The sequence below is a fragment of the Pelodiscus sinensis genome, chromosome 5, assembly GCF_049634645.1.
Source record: "Pelodiscus sinensis isolate JC-2024 chromosome 5, ASM4963464v1, whole genome shotgun sequence".
NCBI classification, from domain to species: domain Eukaryota; kingdom Metazoa; phylum Chordata; order Testudines; family Trionychidae; genus Pelodiscus; species Pelodiscus sinensis.
This window is the reverse complement of record NC_134715.1, coordinates 22,266,836-22,286,983: the sequence shown is the minus strand read 5'-3', so window position 1 is coordinate 22,286,983 and position 20,148 is coordinate 22,266,836. Positions and strand designations below refer to the sequence as shown.

Sequence of the window (20,148 nt, the reverse complement as noted above, 5' to 3'; positions counted from 1 at the left end):
GTGAGTCTGCTTGTTCAAGAATTCCTCGTAACGGTAAGCGCTATGATCACCAAATTTGGTGTGCAGCTTCCTCTTCTTGTAATTTAAAACAAGGTCATGTTTTGGTTGTGGAAGGATGATAGAATGTGTGTGGAATTTGATTGTTTCTCATAAAATGGAATAGGGGAAAGGGGGTAGAAATCTGGCAGGAGAGATAGTTATATTGCAGAATGACCACAAGAGACAGCAAGGGGCCAGAAATTGGGACTGGGATAGCTATAACCCCATTAGTCCAGAAGGGGGCAGGGATGGAAAAAGGTACAGCAATCTACTATATATTTCAGATAGTTTGTCTGTTTGTGTGTCTGTTTATGTGTGTGTCTATCTGTCCCCCGACTGGGGGACATGAACCCCTTCTCTGGCTGTGCCTACTGCATCTGCAGAGGCTATGGACAGGTGCTGCTCACTTGGCTTCAAGCTGCTGTGGTGAGAGAGGTCTGGGGTTGTCCTCTCTCCCCGGGGTAGCCTGCATACTGAACCCCTCATCCCAGCCCCACCCCAGAACAATGATTTAAATGAAGAAAAACAAAACTTATTTGAGTTAAGGACCCGAGCAACACTGGGTAAATCTAGTTTCATATAAATCATAATTCGTCTCTTTTTGACTACTAAAGCTGCTGGAAGAAACTGAAGAAAATGCGTAGTAGCACAATCTATAATTTAATACCACTGATTGCTAGAGTTAATAGAGGAAGATCACTTTTAGGTCTTGTTTATTCTTAGGTACCTCTCTGCACTTGCCAGGGAAATCATCTTTGCTCTTTTCTAGCATAAGCTATGTTTAAGCATAGTTTGCTGGATAACGTGGCTTTCCTGGCCCATGCACACAGAGTTTAAATGCTGCCTTCAAATTCAAGATACAGGTTGTAAATAGGAAGTTAGAAAAGTTTTGGAGATATGTACCACACACGTTTGACTGTAATAACAGACTTACCAAAGGAAGTGTTCATTTACACTTGAATGGATGATTTGTGAAGTAGGAAGGGGAGGGCAGTGGAAGAGAGTCTAGGCCAGAGGCAGGGATAATCTGGCACTTGGGCTGCATCCGGCCCATCAAGCCTTTTAATGTGGCCCATCTGCCCCTGCAGTATTGCGCAGCACCACTCACAGCAGCTAGTTACTCCCTGTTGGCTCTCTGTGCTGTCTGTGCTGCATGGGAAGGAGGAGGGCTGCATGGGGAGGGGGAGGGTGTGCTACCTGCACCCCCAGAAAATCTCTCAGCTCCTATCGCCCAGAAACCAACCAATGGGAGTTGAGAGATTTTGCTGTGGGCAGGGGGCAGCAAACGAAGCTTCCCCCCCTCCTCCCTTCCACAGCACAGAGGGCCACATGGAACAGCCAGCTGGGAGCTGCTGCAGGCAGGGATCCCTGCTTCAAAGTGCTGCTGGTCTGAAACTGCTTAGGTAAGCAATTCCGAGTAGTGCTTGCCTCTGGCACCCCACCCTCTCCTGCATCCAACTCCCTACCAGACCATGCACCCCCTCCTATGCCTCTACCCAGGTCAGAATCCTCTCCTGTTTTCACACCTCCTCTTGGACCCTGCACTCCAATCCCCTGCCCCCAGATTATCACCCAAAACCTCGGCACCTTCTTCTCACTGCCTCAGGCCACAACTTCCTCCCAGACCCTACTCCTGCTCCTACATTCCCACCCCCTGGCCAGAATCCTCTCCTGCACCCATACCCCCTCCCAGAACCTGCACTCCAATCCCCTGTCTCAGGGGATTTTGTCACACCCCCTGTATTCACCCAAACTCCCTCTCAGACTCCACACCATCTCCTGCACCCCAATTCCCTATTCTGACCTCCCTTCTGCACTTAATCTCTATCCCAGGCCTCGCAGCCCCGCCATAGAAAACTACAGCTCTTTACTGCCTACCAAAACCTTAGGAGTGGCCTCTTCCCCCACCCTCGTCAAAAATTATTGCCTGCTCTGGTCTAGGACTTGCTCTACTAAGAAAAGCATCGTGAGGATTTTTTGTCAGGAGGATAAATTTGATGGTCTGGATTGAGTAGGTGTACAAATTAATGAGATTAATTATAAGTAAAAATAATTTGAAAATAGCTGCAGGTTAGAAGCATTGAATAACTGGAAGTGGGTGTTGGTATGTAGTGTTAGTAATTATAGATCAAACAAGATGCTATGTCTGAGTGAGAATAGCTTTTGGGCAAATTGGAGAAGTGCAAGTTTGAGAGAGACACACACATCACTCCTTAACAGATTAATTGTATCTGTTAGTTCTTTGAGGCAGGGACCTCCCTCATAACTGTCTATATCTCTAAAGCATCTAGCAAATTTATAGGCATTATAGGAATAAGCAATAGTGCAATTGTTTTTTTTTAAACTGCAGGACAGCACTGAATGGTTTGCACACACTGCACAATCAACGTTAATTCCTTAAAAGCTCTCTGAAAACAAATAACCCTTTCTCTGATCCAAACTTTTGGCAGTCTCAGTTTCTTTCATCTCTTCATGTGAGTGGGAGAGACTGGAACTATAAAAAAAAAATCTCAGCAGAACTAACAAAGCTTTCTTCCACTTCATTTTGTAGTTATCCCTGCTCACTGCCCCGATGTTAGGATAATTATATAGAGAAGATCTCCTCAGAGCCAATAACAAGTACTTAAAAGGGACCTTATCAAGGCTGCTAGTTCCAAAATTTGACCTATTTCCTCCCCATTTCTGTATTTGTAAAATGCATTTAATTCTCTGTTGTTTTTTGTTTGTTCTCAAGAAATGTTTCTGTTTTCAAAAGAGGTCAGCATTAACACTCAGCACTTCGAGAGAGGAAGGAATATTAGAAAAGAAACAAGATTCAATTTCAGACTTTCAGTAAAGAGGCCAGAGTGCTCCCCAAGATCTATCTACAGAAGTTGCTCCCCCACCCTACTAGACCCAGTTCTCACTCTTTGCGTTTGGAGGGGCACTAAATCCAGCAATCCATGGAGAGTGCTGTTGAAAAGTGAATGTATCATTGGTTCTGGGGTCTACTTCCCTTTCTTTTCCTCTGGAGGGATCGGGAGGAAATTGGACCCTTTGTATGCTGAAGGAAAGACACGGAGAACTCTTCTCCTCAGGGGCCCTTTCTTTGGACTTCTCCCATATGTAGTAAAATATAGTAAAGACTATGTGTGCTTCTTCCCCCTTCCATTACTTAAGCTTGAAACAGCACATATCATTTAGCTAATTGCGCATGTTTTAGAAGCTGTAGGAAAAAGGGGAACTAGCTGTTTAGACCCATTTCTCAAGGACTGGATTACACGTATTACTTGAGTTAGGGAAATTTGCTAATTGCTATTGCTTAAGTAAGCTATACTGGTGGTTGTTACTGAATGGAATAGAGTTGAAATATGCTAACCAATAACGCGGCAACACGAAGCTAAGGTAACAAATCAAGACGTGCCAAGTTAGATAAGAAAGTTAAAGAAAGTATAAAAAGGATGCTTAGCCAACGCTCAGGGTCGGCTCTGCTTTGAACATTGAGTTCCTTAGCCGTACCTTGGTTGCAACCAATAAACTTGAGTTGGACCCAGCCTGAAAGTGTGACTCTCTTCTTGGGGTAAATCAGAATAGCCTCCAAGGGGACGAAACCAGCAATTTATGCAACAAATTGGCGACCCAGATGGGACACCCCTTGGACTACTCCGGAGTCGGACGACAAGATTCGCCGTAGGTGACCGTGAAGTGCGCACCGGACTGTTTGAGTCCGTCACGGCACCGAAAGCGTGAGTCGGGACATCCGGAAAGTTAATGGAGTCTCTATTGAATGAGTCACACGAGGCTGTCAGGTCCGAAGAAAAGAGGAAGGCGCCTGGGTATAGACGGAGTGAGTATACCTATTCCTGTGTTCTTGTAGATATTGATCTGTAAGTTTGCACTCAGCACAGAGGTCTGAGTATTTGTTTGCCCCCGGGGGCGTTGCGTTCAGCACATAGGTCTGAACATTGGAAAGAACACAATATTGTGGAATTGGGTCGCACCCAAATGGTAAAAACCTCTGTAAGCCCCAGAAGGAACACCACGAACCAGTGGGTTGCGTGGGGAAATTATGAGGAGTTAGAAAAACCCCAGGGGATTGCTTTTGTTTTTAGTAGGAGTACTTCTGTTCTTGATATTAATGATTTGTTAGAAACCTAAATTGTGAAACTAAAAGTTTGTGTGTAAGAATGACTGTCGCTGACCAGGTCTGAGACTTAAGCTGACTCCAGCCGCCCCAAGAATCCTGCAAGGGGAAACCCGAGGACCAGGATTTCTTGATTGCAAGGGGGGTCAGCCGAACCTCGTGACCCAGCGAGTCTCCAAGCCCCCTGTTTGTCTATATTTGTTGCTGTCTAATAGACCTATCTTAAGTGTCACGGTTCCACAAGGGCACACCGGTGTCTCTAGTGAGGCAGCCAAGCGCTGGACCCTCTCTGAGTTCGGACGCTAAAAGCTGGTGTGGTGTCATTCTATCGACATACGGAGCCGTGGTAAAAGCGTGTTGACTGTGTGTGTGTGTGTGTGTGTGTGTGTGTGTGTGTGTGTGTGTGTGTGTGTAATAAATATATAGACATGAGTCCAGGTCGCTCCCGGGTAGAAAACTCCGTAACCCCATTGGGATGCATGTTGCACAATTTCAGTAAATTTAAGGGTGATTTTGGGATTAAAATGACAAAGGATTATTTAATCAAGTTCTGTCAGCTAGAGTGGCCAATCTTTGGGATAGGATGGCTAGATACAGAGTCTTTTAATGTAAATCTAGTTGCCTCTGTGCATAGTATTGTTACTCGAGGTAGGCACTGAGATTAGTTCCCATATATTAATTGTTGGTTGAATCACATGCAGAGGCGACCTGCGTGGCTGCTGAAGTGTAGTATAGGAGCTTGTGGAGTTATGATAGCAAAAACTAAGGCCACGGGAGGCAAGAGAGCGTGCCCCAAGGTTTTAAATGATTCTAGTAGTGAAGTTGATCTGACTCAAGGCAGGCGTAGAAAAACTCCCATGGTGGAGCAACATGAGGAGGGGAAGGAAGAAGGCGAAGCAAGCTACCTGTATGTAAACCCCTCCTCACGAAGATTAGAGATAATATGCTGGAACATGCCTTTGTTGTTTCATCTGCATGCCCAGTTGCCTAACTAGGGCGAGATATGCTAACTAAGCTGCAGGCTGAAATTTTCTTCCGTGGTGATCGGATTGTAGTGCAGCTGCCGGTGAAACAGGGCTCTTCCCCCTTTAACACCCCGGTTTTAGGAGTACGCAAAGCAGATGGCACCTCGTATAGATTAGTGCGGGACCTGAAGGCTGTAAATAAGAAGGTTCTTGTGGATCACCCTATGGTCCCAAATCCACACACCATTTTAACACAAGTTCTGGCAGATGCAAAGGTGTTCTCAGTGTTAGATTTAAAAGATGCTTTCTTCTCTATCCTTTTGCATAAAGACAGTTAGAAACTATTTGCCTTTGAGTGGGAGGACCCACATACCCATGACAAAACTCAGTTGTTGTGGACTGTGTTGCCCCAGGGTTTTGTATCAGCTCCCCCATGTCTTTGAGATCGCACTGCAGAAAGACTTAGAAAACTAGAAAAGTGCAATGGAGTCCCTGTTGGATGCCCTAGGAAAAAAAGGAGATATAAAGTCTCACAAGAAAAAGCCCCAGCCAAAGGTCACCTTCTTAGGCTATGAGATTAAAAAGAGAGTGCGAGCTTTGAGCAAGGATCGAATCCAAGCAACTTCAGGAAATTCTCAAGCCCTTCTTAGCAAATAGATAACGACAGCCTCTCCGGCTGGAATCGCAGGCAACCCAAGGATGTTTCACAACACATGAGTAGGGGCCGTCCAGAGAAAAAAAAAAAAAGTTAAAACCTTTCCCTCACACGCCGTTATAATTAGTTCGAGGGCGTGGGGGAAGGTAACTTAAAAGCCACCCAAATGTCAACCAGTAGAAATTGAATGTGAAGATGTAATCACTAAAAACTAAATCTGCCCTAACAAGGAGACACATTCTGCAACATAAATCTCCTTACAGAGCATGAGCAAGTGATCCACCCCAGAGTCAGCAGCATAGATCAACTGCTGCAGCCTGGACGTTATAAAAACCTTATATTGAAAAGAATTAGGAGGTGTGGGGGCTAATTGGAAAGCCCACTCTCCTTACCAAATTAATGCTAGACAAATCTGTGTAATTAAGAAAAGTCATTTAGCAGGATCAAGACAGATCATAAGGTAAAAAAAAAAAAAAAAGCCCGGTCTGCAATACAAGAGGGAAACTGAGCCATGCCACTGTTGGAGAGGGCTAGCAACTCTAAGGTAATTCAAGGGAGTGGAAGGTCACGAGTACCGATGAAGCGCTCTTGTTCTCAGAAAGTTGCAGCTCACTCGTACATGAAAGTGGTAAGGAACTAGCTGTAACCGGTTCCCCTAACAGATCTTAGGCAGTATTTTAAGTTATAATAGGCCACCCCGATGGGGAAGAAATGTTTTCTTGTCTTTCAGATCATCAGAAAGCGCTGGTGCCAGTTGAAGAAAAACAACAACAACAACAACAAAACCATGGTTCTGTGTCATGACCTAATAAGTTTGTGTTCTGTCCAAGTTTGTCTTGTATGTCGTAATTGTAATACGTATTGCAAATGATGTGTATAGAAAATTGTTTAGGCTAGGAGAATGTTAACAATGTCTCCACAGGTGAACAAAAAGAACTGGAAGGAAGCAAAGAGTGCATCACGTGAACAGAAGGATGGGAGACGGGTACTAGCCCCTTCCCACCAGACTGGTTTGGTTTTGCTTTAATGAATGGCCATTGCTAACTTGCCCTCATTTGGATATCATCAACCAGGACTTTAAGGACAAAATAGAGCCTCCCAATTGTGCATCATGCCCTGAACAGGCCCCTGTCCCAGAACCAGGACAACTGTCACTGATCTTTACCTTGATGATGTTCCACACTGGTACAGACCAGCTGTGTGCTAGACTGGCTAATCAAATTGGCAAATGCCTGAGTAGGCAATGACAAAGCTTAGCAGATACCATCTCAGATTGGTTTGAGCCTGGAAACTCTGTCAGCAACACTTATGTCATAGCCCAGAAATTGTATGAGAATCCAGGCTTGTAAATGCAGTAATATCCAGTGCCCGTGAAGGCCTACACACCAGCCAAGCTAATCAATTGATCCTAAATAGTTTGAAGGATCTGTCCAGCTCTGTGTCTACTTCACTAGACCTAACCTGATGTTTGGACTGGAGATTATCTCCCTTGTGCCTACCCATGGGAGTGGGGAAAGAAAGAATCCATGAGGACCCAAAGGCCCACCTGGACAGGGCATAGTACAACCATTCGTTTTTGGCCTCTCTGGGGATTCCTCACTCAGATCAGATCAGAATAGTAACCTCCCTGCCTGTACCAAAGCAGGGGCATATAGATAAAATAAGAAGCATTGTTTATTCTGAAGGTGTGGGAGCCTCCCTATACCCAGGGATTGTTGCACCCACTTTGATAAGGAAATTTTATGTATCTGCCCATTTAACATCATGACGAATCTGCCTAGGTTTGATGTGGTTGTCTCAGAGAAACAAATGAACATCGAGCTGGTCCAAATGAACGGTACCTACTGGTGTTTGACTACCCAGACAGATCACTCCATCCTGCCCCTCTATACATCCGTCTGTGTGCATAACAGTCCCTCATCAAGCGGCCTGACAGTCAATAGAATGTGGCTCTATTGCACTTTGGTAGTGGAGATAACTACACATGAGATGCTGAGTGGCATGGCGGAAGTAAGTACCAAGAGGAGGGTTTACTGGCCCTGCAGGCAAAGATCAAGAAGTTGGTGGCCAATGCCCAAAGATATATCGGGGCTGGCCGTCTGAGGTACGCACAGATGGGGAAACACCGTGGACCATGCCAAACACCTATCTCTGCAGCACTCAACCAGGCAGTAGAGGTCAAACCTATAATCATGGGCAGCGCCAGTAAGGCGACGAAATATCTTGGGGATGGATTTGAATAGTGTTTGCCAAATTATGTGAGGAGTTTTGATTTTAACATTTATAATAATGTTGGTGCTGTACCAGCACTTCCAGAGTAAATTAAAACCCCTTAAATTGTTGTATTTAACCTAGTAGATTAAGAAGAACCCCAAAGTCAAGAGAAAAGAACTATAGGAGTAAACTGAGGCAGTCCATGATATCTTGCTGAGGACTGACAAACTCAAATCATTAAGTCAGCCTGAGAAGCATATGCTACAGCAGTTACTGTGACCCTGGTTCCCCTGGCAACCACATGCCAAAAAGGCCTCACTTTGATAAGGCCAGTATCAAACAACCGTGCGGGATTGTTTTTACGGTTTGCTTCATTCCTAGGAAATAACCTTGGTTCTAAAAGAGCTAGCTGGCTTTTGGCTCAGAGAATACTCTTATGTCCATCAGCGAAAGACCACTCTAGAAAGACCTTTACCAAGTTTTGCTAACCACCAACACCGCTGTGAAGTACCAAGAACTGACTGTTGGCCAAGGCTTCTCACTGCAAAAAGATCCTTCCATCTCAAAATGATCCTACCCCGACTGCTGATAAACCTCTCTCTTCTGGTCCTGCTTCCCCACCTGTTGGATACCAGAAGAACCAAAATAAAATATTACAGGGTGATGTGCTAGTAACCTCTCCCCTGTATGCAAAGAAAAAGAGGAAAACTCAGCTTCTAGGACACCGCCAAAGCCCAAAGATTTCTGACTACAAAAAGACTAAAACTGAAAATTAGTAAGAAGAACATGAACACGAATCTTATTGTGCTATGTTGGTACACATTCCTGTTTAGTTCTGTTTTGTTATGATAATGTTATGCTTATTGCCTTGTCTAGCACCATGTCTTATAGCTCTTGTACAGCGGACTGTGCAGTCAGTTGTAAAACGTGAAATGTACATTACCAGAAACTAGCAATGGCTGAAACAGATTAAGTATAATTCGAAGAAAGCATCTTGAGGAGGGAATTGTAGTAAAATATAGTAAAGACTATGTGTGCTTCTTCCCCCTTCCATTACTTAAGCTTGAAACAGCACATATCATTTAGCTAATTGCGCATGTTTTAGAAGCTGTAGTAAAAAGGGGAACTAGCCGTTTAGACCCATTTCTCAAGGACTGGATTACACGTATTACTTGAGTTAGGGAAATTTGCTAATTGCTATTGCTTAAGTAAGCTATACTGGTGGTTGTTACTGAATGGAATAGAGTTGAAATATGCTAACCAATAACGCGGCAACACGAAGCTAAGGTAACAAATCAAGACGTGCCAAGTTAGATAAGAAAGTTAAAGAAAGTATAAAAAGGATGCTTAGCCAACGCTCAGGGTCGGCTCTGCTTTGAACATTGAGTTCCTTAGCCGTACCTTGGTTGCAACCAATAAACTTGAGTTGGACCCAGCCTGAAAGTGTGACTCTCTTCTTGGGGTAAATCAGACTAGCCTCCAAGGGAACGAAACCAGCAATTTATGCAACACATAGGAGTGAGCAACAAGATATTCATAAACTGTGATTAAACAAAGTTGTTTTTTTTAATAATGAAAATCCCTTGACAGTTGCCTTCAAGAGCATCATGGCTGCTTCTTCTCTAGTGGGCCTGATTCACTTTCTGCCATGCAAGTTGCAACTAAAGTCAACCTCTGAACATAAATAGCAAATTCACCTGAGTGTACAGGGTTCATTCATTTTCGTAGTGTCATGAATTAGTAAGAAGAGGGGCTTGATTTTTGTATCATGGGCTTATACAGTCCTCATTTGGGATGAGTTGCAGATCTTACTCATAGCTTCACTCCTTGTGAGGCATGAGGGAAACCTGTACTCAAGGTGTTTGGAATTCACTTGCCCTCACAGAATTAGCTAGGAAAGTCACCAAAATTCAGTTTCAAGATGTAATACTCCTTTAAGTCAATTATTAAGTAGAGTTAAAGAGGTGCTATAACTTTCAAACATTGATTACTTTTACCAAAAGGGTAACAGCTATCTTTGTTTCAAATAAAAAGCGAAAAGGAAAGATAGACTTACAAATATTTAACTGCATTTCCCATCTTTGTTACACCATAGAGACCACTGTGAGAGAAAATAGTTTCCCAATATGAACAATTATGGCCATAAATTAAAATATTTATATCAAATGTTCATTGTGATGAAAACAAAGAAAGTATTTGTCCTTAACTTAACATACTACTGGTATATATAAACACAGAGCCCTTAAATATAGAATAAGGCATGGCAGGATGGATATGATAAACAAGCCCTGTAGTAATCTAGTGTAATTAAATCAAAGATACTAATCTTGATTTACACAGCATTTTATTACACTTTATTCATTGCTCTTCCCTGAGTACACGGGAACGACTGTTACACTCTATAGGAATACAGCAATGCTTGGTATATAGAACACATCACTACCTAGTGTAGATTTTACCAGTGCTAATTTTGCTCAACAAAATTGGCAATGGTAAACAACAAGAGCCACACAAAACTGTTAACAAAGACTCTCCGTATTGAAAAAACCCTGTGGACAATGTGAAATGTAGGAGCAATTATACAGTACTTGACAGCATGGACTCATTTTGGTGTCCTATTTATTTTTCAAGCACTAATGTACGGGGAACAAAGGTGACATGAATAGTCACATATAGTCTATTCATATGATGTAAACCATCCATGAAGTGAGCTTTCTGATCACATTTGACCCTGAAAGGCAACTTGATAAATAAGAAACATAACAGAAAGCTGGTTTCTTGCTGAAGTTTCCACTGGGAAGCAGGTGTTCACTTGATCAGTTAGCCTATAGAAAAGCTTAAACAAGGGAATGAAATGTTATCATCCTTAAGCAGTAGATGCCTGTAAATGCAAATGCCGGACTGGCAAATCTGATTAATTTCCTGGAGTTCACATATAAAGCAATGTACAATAACATAAAATATAAAATTCCAAAGTAGGGTGAGAAACAAATGTAATGAAGACACTACTAATGCAATCTAATTGAACAGATATTAATCAAAATCTCAGAGAGTTTAGTAGCGGTGACATATACTGTACTACAAAAGGCATGTCTACATGAGGAAATTATTTCAAAATAATTTATTTTGAAATAACTCCCAAAATAACTATTTTGAAATAAGCTTATTCCCCAAGGAAAGCAAGAGTTGTGATTTTGAAAAAAACATTCCCTTATTTTGAAATGATGGGATTGATAGTGTGGCTAGGTAGATGTGCTTGTTATTTTGAAATAAGGGGAGTTATTTCGAAATAACTCCCTAGTGTAGACCAGGGCCAAGAAAACTAATTCTTGATACAAGAAGAAGGTTCAATAACTCAAGCTGGTAAAATGCTTTCACATTTTCATTTCACTTCCCAGCTGCAGACATTCGTAGCTTTCTAGTTATTCTATATGAGAATAATTTCTACAATCTAAGCACATTCTCAAGGACTGTTTCTTCACTGTATTCTTCACGCAACGATATTTTTTTAAATAGCTTATTCTCTCTTCTTTGTACTCATAGGATCTACAAACCCAAGCAAGAATCATGTTCACTGATTCCAGGCCCCTAAATATATCTAATCTCATGAAAAAATGTTGTTAAACTAGTAAAATTAAATTTTCCATAATGATCAAAATATTTCGGGTTAAGAAAGATGAAACTACATTTTTAAAAAGTTGCACCTGATTTGGTTGTACAAATCCTGTAACCATGTACTGTGACAGGGTTAGGCTAGACTCTAGAGGGCTAAATTAGAAGGGGAGAGAGACCGCTTTAAAAACGAGAAAGGCTCGGGCTAATTAAGAGAGGGTTACTTCAGGGCAGCCAGGAGCAGCTGACCCAGAGTTACAATGGGAGGAGTGAGAGCAGCTGAGACAGGGCTTCTATAAATCAATTAAGGGCCATCTGATCTGACTTCAGGCAGTGGGGGTGGGGCTTTCAAAAGGCCTTCCATGCTGGGGGACACAGGAAGAGGAGTTTGGAGTGCCGTGAAAATGCTGATAAGGAGAACATAAGTGTTGTCAGAGTCAGTGGGAAGGTGAGGGGCTCCAACAGGGAGTGTTCGGGCTCCCTTCCCCAAGTAGCCTGAGAATCCAGCTGCTAGCTGGGGAGGACTGGGGAGCCCAGGCTGATCAGAGTGCATCAGCCCCAATGCCCTTTTTAGCTGTGGGACAGAAGCCCAAACCCTGGCAAGGGCAAGCGAGACCTCCGCAGTACCTAGACTGTGAGACTTCGGACTAAAGAAGGGTCTGGGCCCCAGGTAGGGTTGCCAGGTGTCCGGTATTTTCGGCTCCTGTCCGGTAAAAAAAATTCAGAGAATACTGGACACCTAAAATGTCCGGTATTTTCTGAATGTTTCCTCGGCCAGAAGGTAAAAATGCTGGGCACTTGGCAACCCTACAAACACTCAGCTCCCGGCCTCCTCCCCCCCGAGTTCCCCTCCTGGCTTCCAACACCCCCAGCTCCCCCCAATCCCAGCCCCCATGCTTCCCTGGTTCCCCAAGGCTGCTGGCACAAAATGGCAGCTGGCTAAAAGACCTAGGGGAAGCAATGCTTTCCCCTGGGTCTTGGTGCTCAACTGCTCCCCTGATCCTATCCCTGCACTCACTGTTAAAGGGGACATACTGTTTTAATGCTGTTTTCTTTTAATTTTTTTTTGGCTTAATAAGTCCTTGGAATTCTTTTTTTTGGGGGGGGGCAACAACTTTGGTCTCCCCTCCCCTTTTTTCCCCTTCAACAGAATTTTTCCCCATTTTTTTGGGGGGAGGCGGTATTTTTGTTTCAACCATCTGGCAACCCTAGCCCCAGGCGTGGGACTAACCTTGCCACAGTACATAATTTGCAACTGAACTAACAAGTACACTTTGACCCAGTAACATTTGGGCATGCAAAATCTACTGTGCCCACAAAATAATAATAATACAAAGATAAGTGCATGGTTCTGGTACTTTGGCTAATATATTTAATAATGCAATAGCATTTCCAACGTAGGAAGGGCATACCTTTCATCCACATATGCAGTCTCCTCTTTCACTCATATCGTTTGAGGCTTGGAGGGAAGAACGTGCTCCCTTCCTATTCTTCTAATGTGGTCCAAGGGTGATTACAACAGAAAATAATTCTAGTTTTGTGGCTATTCAAATTGCATGCTTAGCATATGTTATTTGCATATCTCACCCATTATGTTAAAGAGGGAAAAAAATCACCTATAGTTTCATGTCCAGAAATAGTATGATGTTGATATGGATTTTTTTTGACTAGTCTGTCACACAAGCAGAGTACAGTAGTCACATCTACAATACATTCAACTGTTCCATTAAATAAGAACAATCAGTGCAATAAATATAAAGCAAGAAAAGGAGAAATGACTCAATTTATAATTGTATGACACAGTAAAAAACAAAACAAAAACAACCAAAACAGCATCATCAACAACAAAAAAGTTGTATTTACACACTTACGGCTATCATAGCATATATTGCCCAGAGCACGTCCTGTCTGAAGCAACACTTCCTGGTCTTTGCAGTTTAAGAGCTGTACCAGTGGAGGGATCAACCCAGCATCCACACATGAGTTCCTCATAAATTCTGCAAACAGTGGAGAGAGATTTAATTTATCGGTTTGATCTCCTTCTTTGGCAAAAGGCTTTTCTTTCCAGATTTCCATTTTATGCAGTCATTGCAAGTGCTTCACTGTATGATAATAAATGTATGTCTGGCAAAACAACCTAGTTATCAAAAAAAGTTTCAGATAAGATGGTCAAATTTAGAATTCTGTATTTTCCCACTGCTCATTGATTCACCAGAAATCAAGAGTGCTTTAATTGACTTCCATGGAAATTAATTTAACGTCCTCTAAATAATCATTGGATAATAATCATGGAGAGTAATAAATACAAGGAGAAAAGAACAGAATATTGGCAACATTTGTTCTTCACTTTTTCCAATTAAGCAAAGTGTAAACTCTTTATTAAGCAGATTTAAGACTGCAGCATTCCTACATCAAAATGACCAGTCTTACCTATTTTACTATATTATCCTAAATATAAGAAGAAATGGAACTGATATTTCCAAGCACCGGAAAAACTGTTTCTCCAAAAGATAAAACCAGGGAACTAATATTGAATAGCAAGATGGGTAATGAATATCTCTACATTAGGTTTTAGAAAGGGGTAGGAGGAAATTAGAGAAGCTTAAGAAGCCAATGGTTCCACAATGGAGGAAAAACCAGAGGACCCAACCAGTGGCAGATTCTCTTACCCCTGAATACCTTCTCCTACCATGCCCCTGCTCATAGGAAACTAGGCTGTAATCTTACCTACACCAGTGTAAATCAGGAGTAATACCACTGAAGTCAATGAAATTACCTTGATGTGAGATAAGAATTGGTCCTAGCAAAGGCCAGATTAAGACATGCAGAGGCCCTACTATGTCAAATTTAAGAGGCCCCATAGCAATATCAAAATATGTGTATTATTCTAACAGAAAAGATAATGAAAATAGAAATACTGAAGTTTTATATTTGCATATACTCCAGTGCATAAGTGAGAATGCAACTAAAAACTAGTAATTGTTTTGTATTTATAGGCCTGTGAGGAAGAGAAGATGGGGTGGTGTATAACAAAGGAAGGCAAAGAGAGAGGGAAAAATCTACAGAAGGGAAAAGGAAGAAATAGAAAGGGAGACAGAGGAAGGAAATAAAAGAGGAATTTTCATTCCATTTTTTTCTATATTGGGTCTATTATTTTCTTTTCCCTTCTCTTCCTCAACTTCCCTCCCCGCACATCATTTTTACCTTCTCAAAACCAAATGCCGTCTTCTGTCCACTGACAGCAGGTTTTCCAGTGGAGAACTGGAGTTGACGGGAGTGCAATCAGTGCTTGATTTAGCAGATCTTTACTAGACGTGCTAAATCAATCCTCAGGGATGGATCCCCACAGCACTAATATCTTGGTAAGTGTAGACATGGCCCTAGTTTCACACATTGTGCTTCGGGGAAATGGGTACAGTAGCTCATTTTTAACTCTTCCTACAGAAGAGGAGTAGATTTCATTGTCACACCCCACTCACGTGAGGAGATCCACATAAGGGGAAGAGAAGTGGAATTCATGTCCCCCTCGCTGTAATGAGGAGTAGACTTTACTGCTACTGATCCAAATGTGGTGAGGAGTGGGCTGGAAGGAGCTGCGGAGCAGCAATGCTGTGAAGCAGGGAGCAGTACTACTGGTGTGAAACCCCACCAGAAGATGAAGCAGATCCCTTGGACACATAGAGTCATATGAAAATACCTAACAGCACACAATGGCTGTGTCTACATTGGCACCCTTTTCCGGAAATGCTTAAAATGGAACAGTTTTCCGTTATAAGTCTTTCCGGAAAAAGAACATCTACATTGGCAGGATGCTTTTCCGGAAAAGCCCTTTTTCCGGAAAAGTGTCCGTGGCCAATGTAGATGCGCTTTTCCGGAAAAAAGCCCCGATCGTCATTTTCGCGATCGGGGATTTTTTGCAGAAAAGACTACTGTGCTGTCTATACTGGCCCTTTTCCGGAATAGTTTTTCCGGAAAAGGACTTTTGCCCGAACGGGAGCAGCATAGTTTTTCCAGAAAAGCACTGACAATTTTACAGTAGATCGTCATTGCTTTTCCAGAAAAGCAAGCGGCCAGTGTAGACAGCTTTCAAGTTATTCCAGAAAAGCGGCTGCTTTTCCGGAATAAATGTCCCAGTGTAGACACAGACAATGTGTATAGCTGAACAGAGACTGATGCCTGGTCTACACCACCTGATTAGGTCAATGTAAAGCAGCTTATATCAATCTAATTATATCGGCATATGCGCTGAGGCCTTGTCCCACCGATGTAAGTGCCCTACTACACTGACATCATACACCACCTCCTGGAGAGGCATAGAGCTTATGTCAGCATAGTTTGGGATACTTACATGGGCTTCTGGATGTACGGTCAATTTCCCAGTTCCAGAAATTGACAAGAAATCCTGGCTGCTTCTGGCTCCTTGCTCCCACAGGCTCCTCCCGGCCTGTCTGCTGCTTGGAAGCTCCTTGCTTAGGGAAGTGAGAAGCCCAGGATGGCAGCTAGTGTCCTGAGAGAAACTGCATACAGCTGAGAGTCCTGGCTCCCAGCCCCCTGCATGGCACCTCTTCAAATGACAGAAGAGCACCACTGACAGAAGCAGGGCCGTGAAGACATCAGCCATCGCAGTAAGTTCGCTTAGGTTTGCAGTGCAGACATGCCCTGGGAATGAAGATCCTGGCAGCTGAAGCCAAGTAGGTTGGCTTTATAGTTTGTTTCTTCTAGGGAGGTAACTGAGTATAATGCCCAATTCCAAATATGTTCAGTAAATTCACTCTTGAGTAAAAAGCACAGCAGTTGTGAAATTCACAAGGAGGGCACATGTGTGCTCCTTTCAAACACTGATTTTAACAATCAGTGAAGAGGAAGAAAGTTCATGGTGACTATTTATTATTTATATTATCTCAGCATCTAGGAGCTCTAGTCATTGACCAGCACCCGACTGTGCTAATTGCTGCACAAACAAAAGCCAAAAAGATCTTAGACAAGAGACCACAGATGGATACAGACATGTAGATGGAGAAGTACAAGGAAACAATGAGATATTGATCAGCATGGTAGATAGTGGTATCAGCACCCCAGCATCTGAATAGTTGCCAAGTTTTCTGTAGGCATTGTAGTAAAGCAGAGTTTTACGGAGGGATCTGAAGCAGGATTTGTGGATGTTTACAGAGATCTTCTCCTCAGCACGAGGGGTAACATAATAACATCTAACAAATGGCTGGATCAAAGGCGAGCTTTGACAGCTCAATAGCAAATGAGAGACAAGACATAGGCTGGATGAGTCTAATAATTCGTGAAAGTGAAGACAAGCTGCTTATGTTTGCAGTGATACAGGAGAGAGCTGATGTGGTCAAAGTGATGGCCTAAGAGAATGTTTTTTTGCAGTAGCATTCTGAGTGGACATGAGTGGGGCAGGACTGCATTTGTCAAAGTCAGACACACAGATGTTGTGGTAACCGAGATGTGACATGATGAGAGCCTTGATAAGAGTTTTAACTGGATAAAAGGAGAGGAGAGGCCATATCTTTGAGATGTTATTCAAAAAGAAATGGCAAGACTTAGACACAGTCTGGATGTGAAGACCTGGAGAAAGGTACAAGTCAAAGTTGATACCTGAGTTATGGGCTTGAGTGACAGCCTGAGGGGGAGTTGGAAATATCCTTCAAAGGACACGCTGAAGAAACAATTAGAGAGATAAGTGGACAGAGTCAAGGGAGGACAAGATCTCATGAGGAGCATGGCTGAGGGCATCAAAAGCAGCTGAAAAGTCAAGGGTGAAGACGGAGTTTTGGGCTTTGGCTAGGAAGAGGTCACTGGGACACTTTGGTGAGAGCAGTTTCAGTTGAATATATGGGGTGTAAGCAAACTGGAGAGGATCTAAGACAGGAGGAGAGGACTCCAGATAGTGACTGTAAACAGTGTGTTCAATGAGCTTAGAGAAGAAAGGGACTAAGCTGATGGAGCTATACTGTAGAGACAAGCGAGGTCAACGGCAGAGGGGTTTTTTTTTACGAAGGGTGAACTTAAGGATGTTGGCATTGAGAGGGGAAAGAGACAGAGGAGAATGAGAGGTTAAGGAGAAAGGTCAGGGAAAGGATGTAAGCAGGGATAAGGAAGATGAGTTGAGATGGGGTCAGTAGGTTCTGTGGAGTGTTTAAAGAAAAGTAGATAAGAAACTTGTGTGTCTGTGACAGAAGATAGAAGAGAGAGTTGTAGGGGAAAAGAGTTAGGAATGCAAACTGAGGGAGGGGAGCTCACTCTGTATTTTGTTAATTAGTACAGAGTATAAATTTTTGATTTAACATAGTAGATGCAGAAAACACTATGACTTTGGGTTTATCTATGATGTCTGGAACATTTTTCTTTTGGGAAATAATTTTGCAACATATTTAGATTGATTAATGCAGATTTTTGGAGGCTTAAATTATTTACAGATTAGGTAACATTTAAATAATTTTCAATCTCTAAATGTACAAAATAGGATACCCGTTTCCCCTTTTTTTATGTGTTCTCTGACGGCACATCTAGACTACATCCCTCTGTCGAAAGAGGGATGTAAATGAGGCAAATCAAAAGTGCAAATGAAGCGCAGATTTAAATATCCCGCACTTCATTTCCATATTCACATCCGATAGCTGTTTCCAAAAAAGGTATTTCAAAAGTGAAACTGCAGTCTAGATGCAGTTCTTTCGGCAGAATTACAGGAATTACTGTTGTGGCCTTTAAAAGGATGGCATAATACAGATTGTGACAAACTGGGGGAATATCTGTATTATTTTATTAGCATTATGTCTGACTCTGTTTCCTTGTTCAGTTTTGTATTGCTGCCTACCTGAATGCATAGAGAGTAATTGAAGGAGGCTATAAAAAGATTTTTAAGGAAGGCAGGTAAGGTAAAACAAGGGACAGACAAGAGTCTCTCAAGTACCCAGCTTCAAAGGAGTTACTATAACAATGATTGGGCTATTGGTTGCGGAAAGAAGTCACTTACCTGGCTCCAGCCATGCTAGAATGTTTTGTTACTCTCAAGGTTAAGCTTAGGATCAGACTCTAGAAAAGGGGAGGATTTTTTGTGTGTGAGCTGAAGGAAGCTGCCCAGGATGTGTCAGTGAAATGGCTGGCAGACTAAGACACAGAAACAGGAAGCATGCTGCTTCAATATGGGTTGTCTCTCCTCACCAGAGATAAAGTAGTTAGCTAAGATGAGGAGAAACTTACCAAGGTGTACGTACTACCCATGTGTGTAGGTCTTTCACTGTGTTGGAGGCGGGAGGGAGCGGTTTGTTTGTCTCTACCTGCTTGGTAGGTTTGGGTGATGAATAAATCATGCTTTGTTTTGAAGAGGCTGTATCACTGCAAACACAAGCTGTCACAGGCTCTAGGACAAAAAGGCTACGTCTACACTGGCCCCTAAAAACGGAAAAGCCATGCAAATCAGGTAAGTCAGGATAGGGAAATCCGTGGGGGATTTAAATATCCCCCGTGGATTTAAATAAACATGTCCGCCGCTTTTTTTCCGGCTTGGGGAAAAGCCGGAAAAAAAGCATCTAGACTGGCGTGATCCTCCGGAATAAAGCCCTTTTCCGGAGGATCTCTTATTCCTACCTGAGGTACCTCAGGGCTTTATTCCGGAGGATCGCGCCAGTCAAGACGCTTTTTTTCCAGCTTTTCCCCAAGCCGGAAAAAAAGCGTTTATTTAAATCTGCGGGGGATATTTAAATCCCCCGCGGATTTCCCTATCCTGACTTACCTGATTTGCATGGCTTTTCCGTTTTTAGGGGCCAGTGTAGACGTAGCCAAAGGGTTTGCAAATAGTCATGGTTGATACTGTAGGGGTGGTAAGCCAGGCCCTGGTCTAACAAGTGGGCGAATAGCAGAATTCAACCCCAAGAGAAGTAAAGGCAAGACCTGACACCTGCAAAGGTGCATTCATTGAGATCCATAAAGAGGCAACAGTAACTGTGATAAAGACAGTATTTGTTATATACCCACATTAACAACAGCATGCTTCGAATATCAGAGCTAACTGACAGCTTTAACAACACAAACTGAAAAAATGTGATGGCATAGAGCACATTTTTTCTAAATGGAATTTTAACAAAGTAGAAAAGAAGTTAAATGTTTGGGATTATGTATACCACACAGAAAATGTAATAATTTGGTTAAACTTGCTACAGATCCTGACATTAATATGGAGTGACTTAAACGGATGAGAGTAGATTCATCTTTCCCTATGGAGAAAAGCAAACCCTGAGCCAGATTTATTTTATTTCTCTTTCAAAATACAAACATCAGAAGAGTGCTAACCATTACAATTCAACTTGGACAAAACAAGCAAATCAACAACCCGCCTTTATTAAATTCTTAATTCCCCCCTCAGTTAGAAGTCTTTTTCTAACCTCACACATCAGATCCAATCCTGGTGGGAGAGGTCATGGGGGAGCTATGCAGAGACTGGGACTGCTGATTCCTTCTGCACTTTGACTGCATGTATCCAGATAGGCCACTGTCAAATTTTACCTATTTACCTGGTCCCACTA

At 42.6% G+C, this 20,148-nt stretch overlaps 1 protein-coding gene across 9 annotated transcripts in view; it reads right to left on the bottom strand.

The window, feature by feature from the left end:
* Positions 1–20,148, bottom strand: part of RAP1GDS1 (Rap1 GTPase-GDP dissociation stimulator 1) — a 157,272-nt gene that overhangs the window by 52,987 nt on the left and 84,137 nt on the right. For all 9 annotated transcript variants that reach the window (XM_075929642.1, XM_075929637.1, XM_075929639.1 and 6 more), the window contains one exon: positions 13,480–13,605. In XM_075929642.1, coding sequence (XP_075785757.1) covers positions 13,480–13,605 — 126 coding nt within the window. The remainder of the gene's footprint in view (positions 1–13,479; positions 13,606–20,148) is intronic.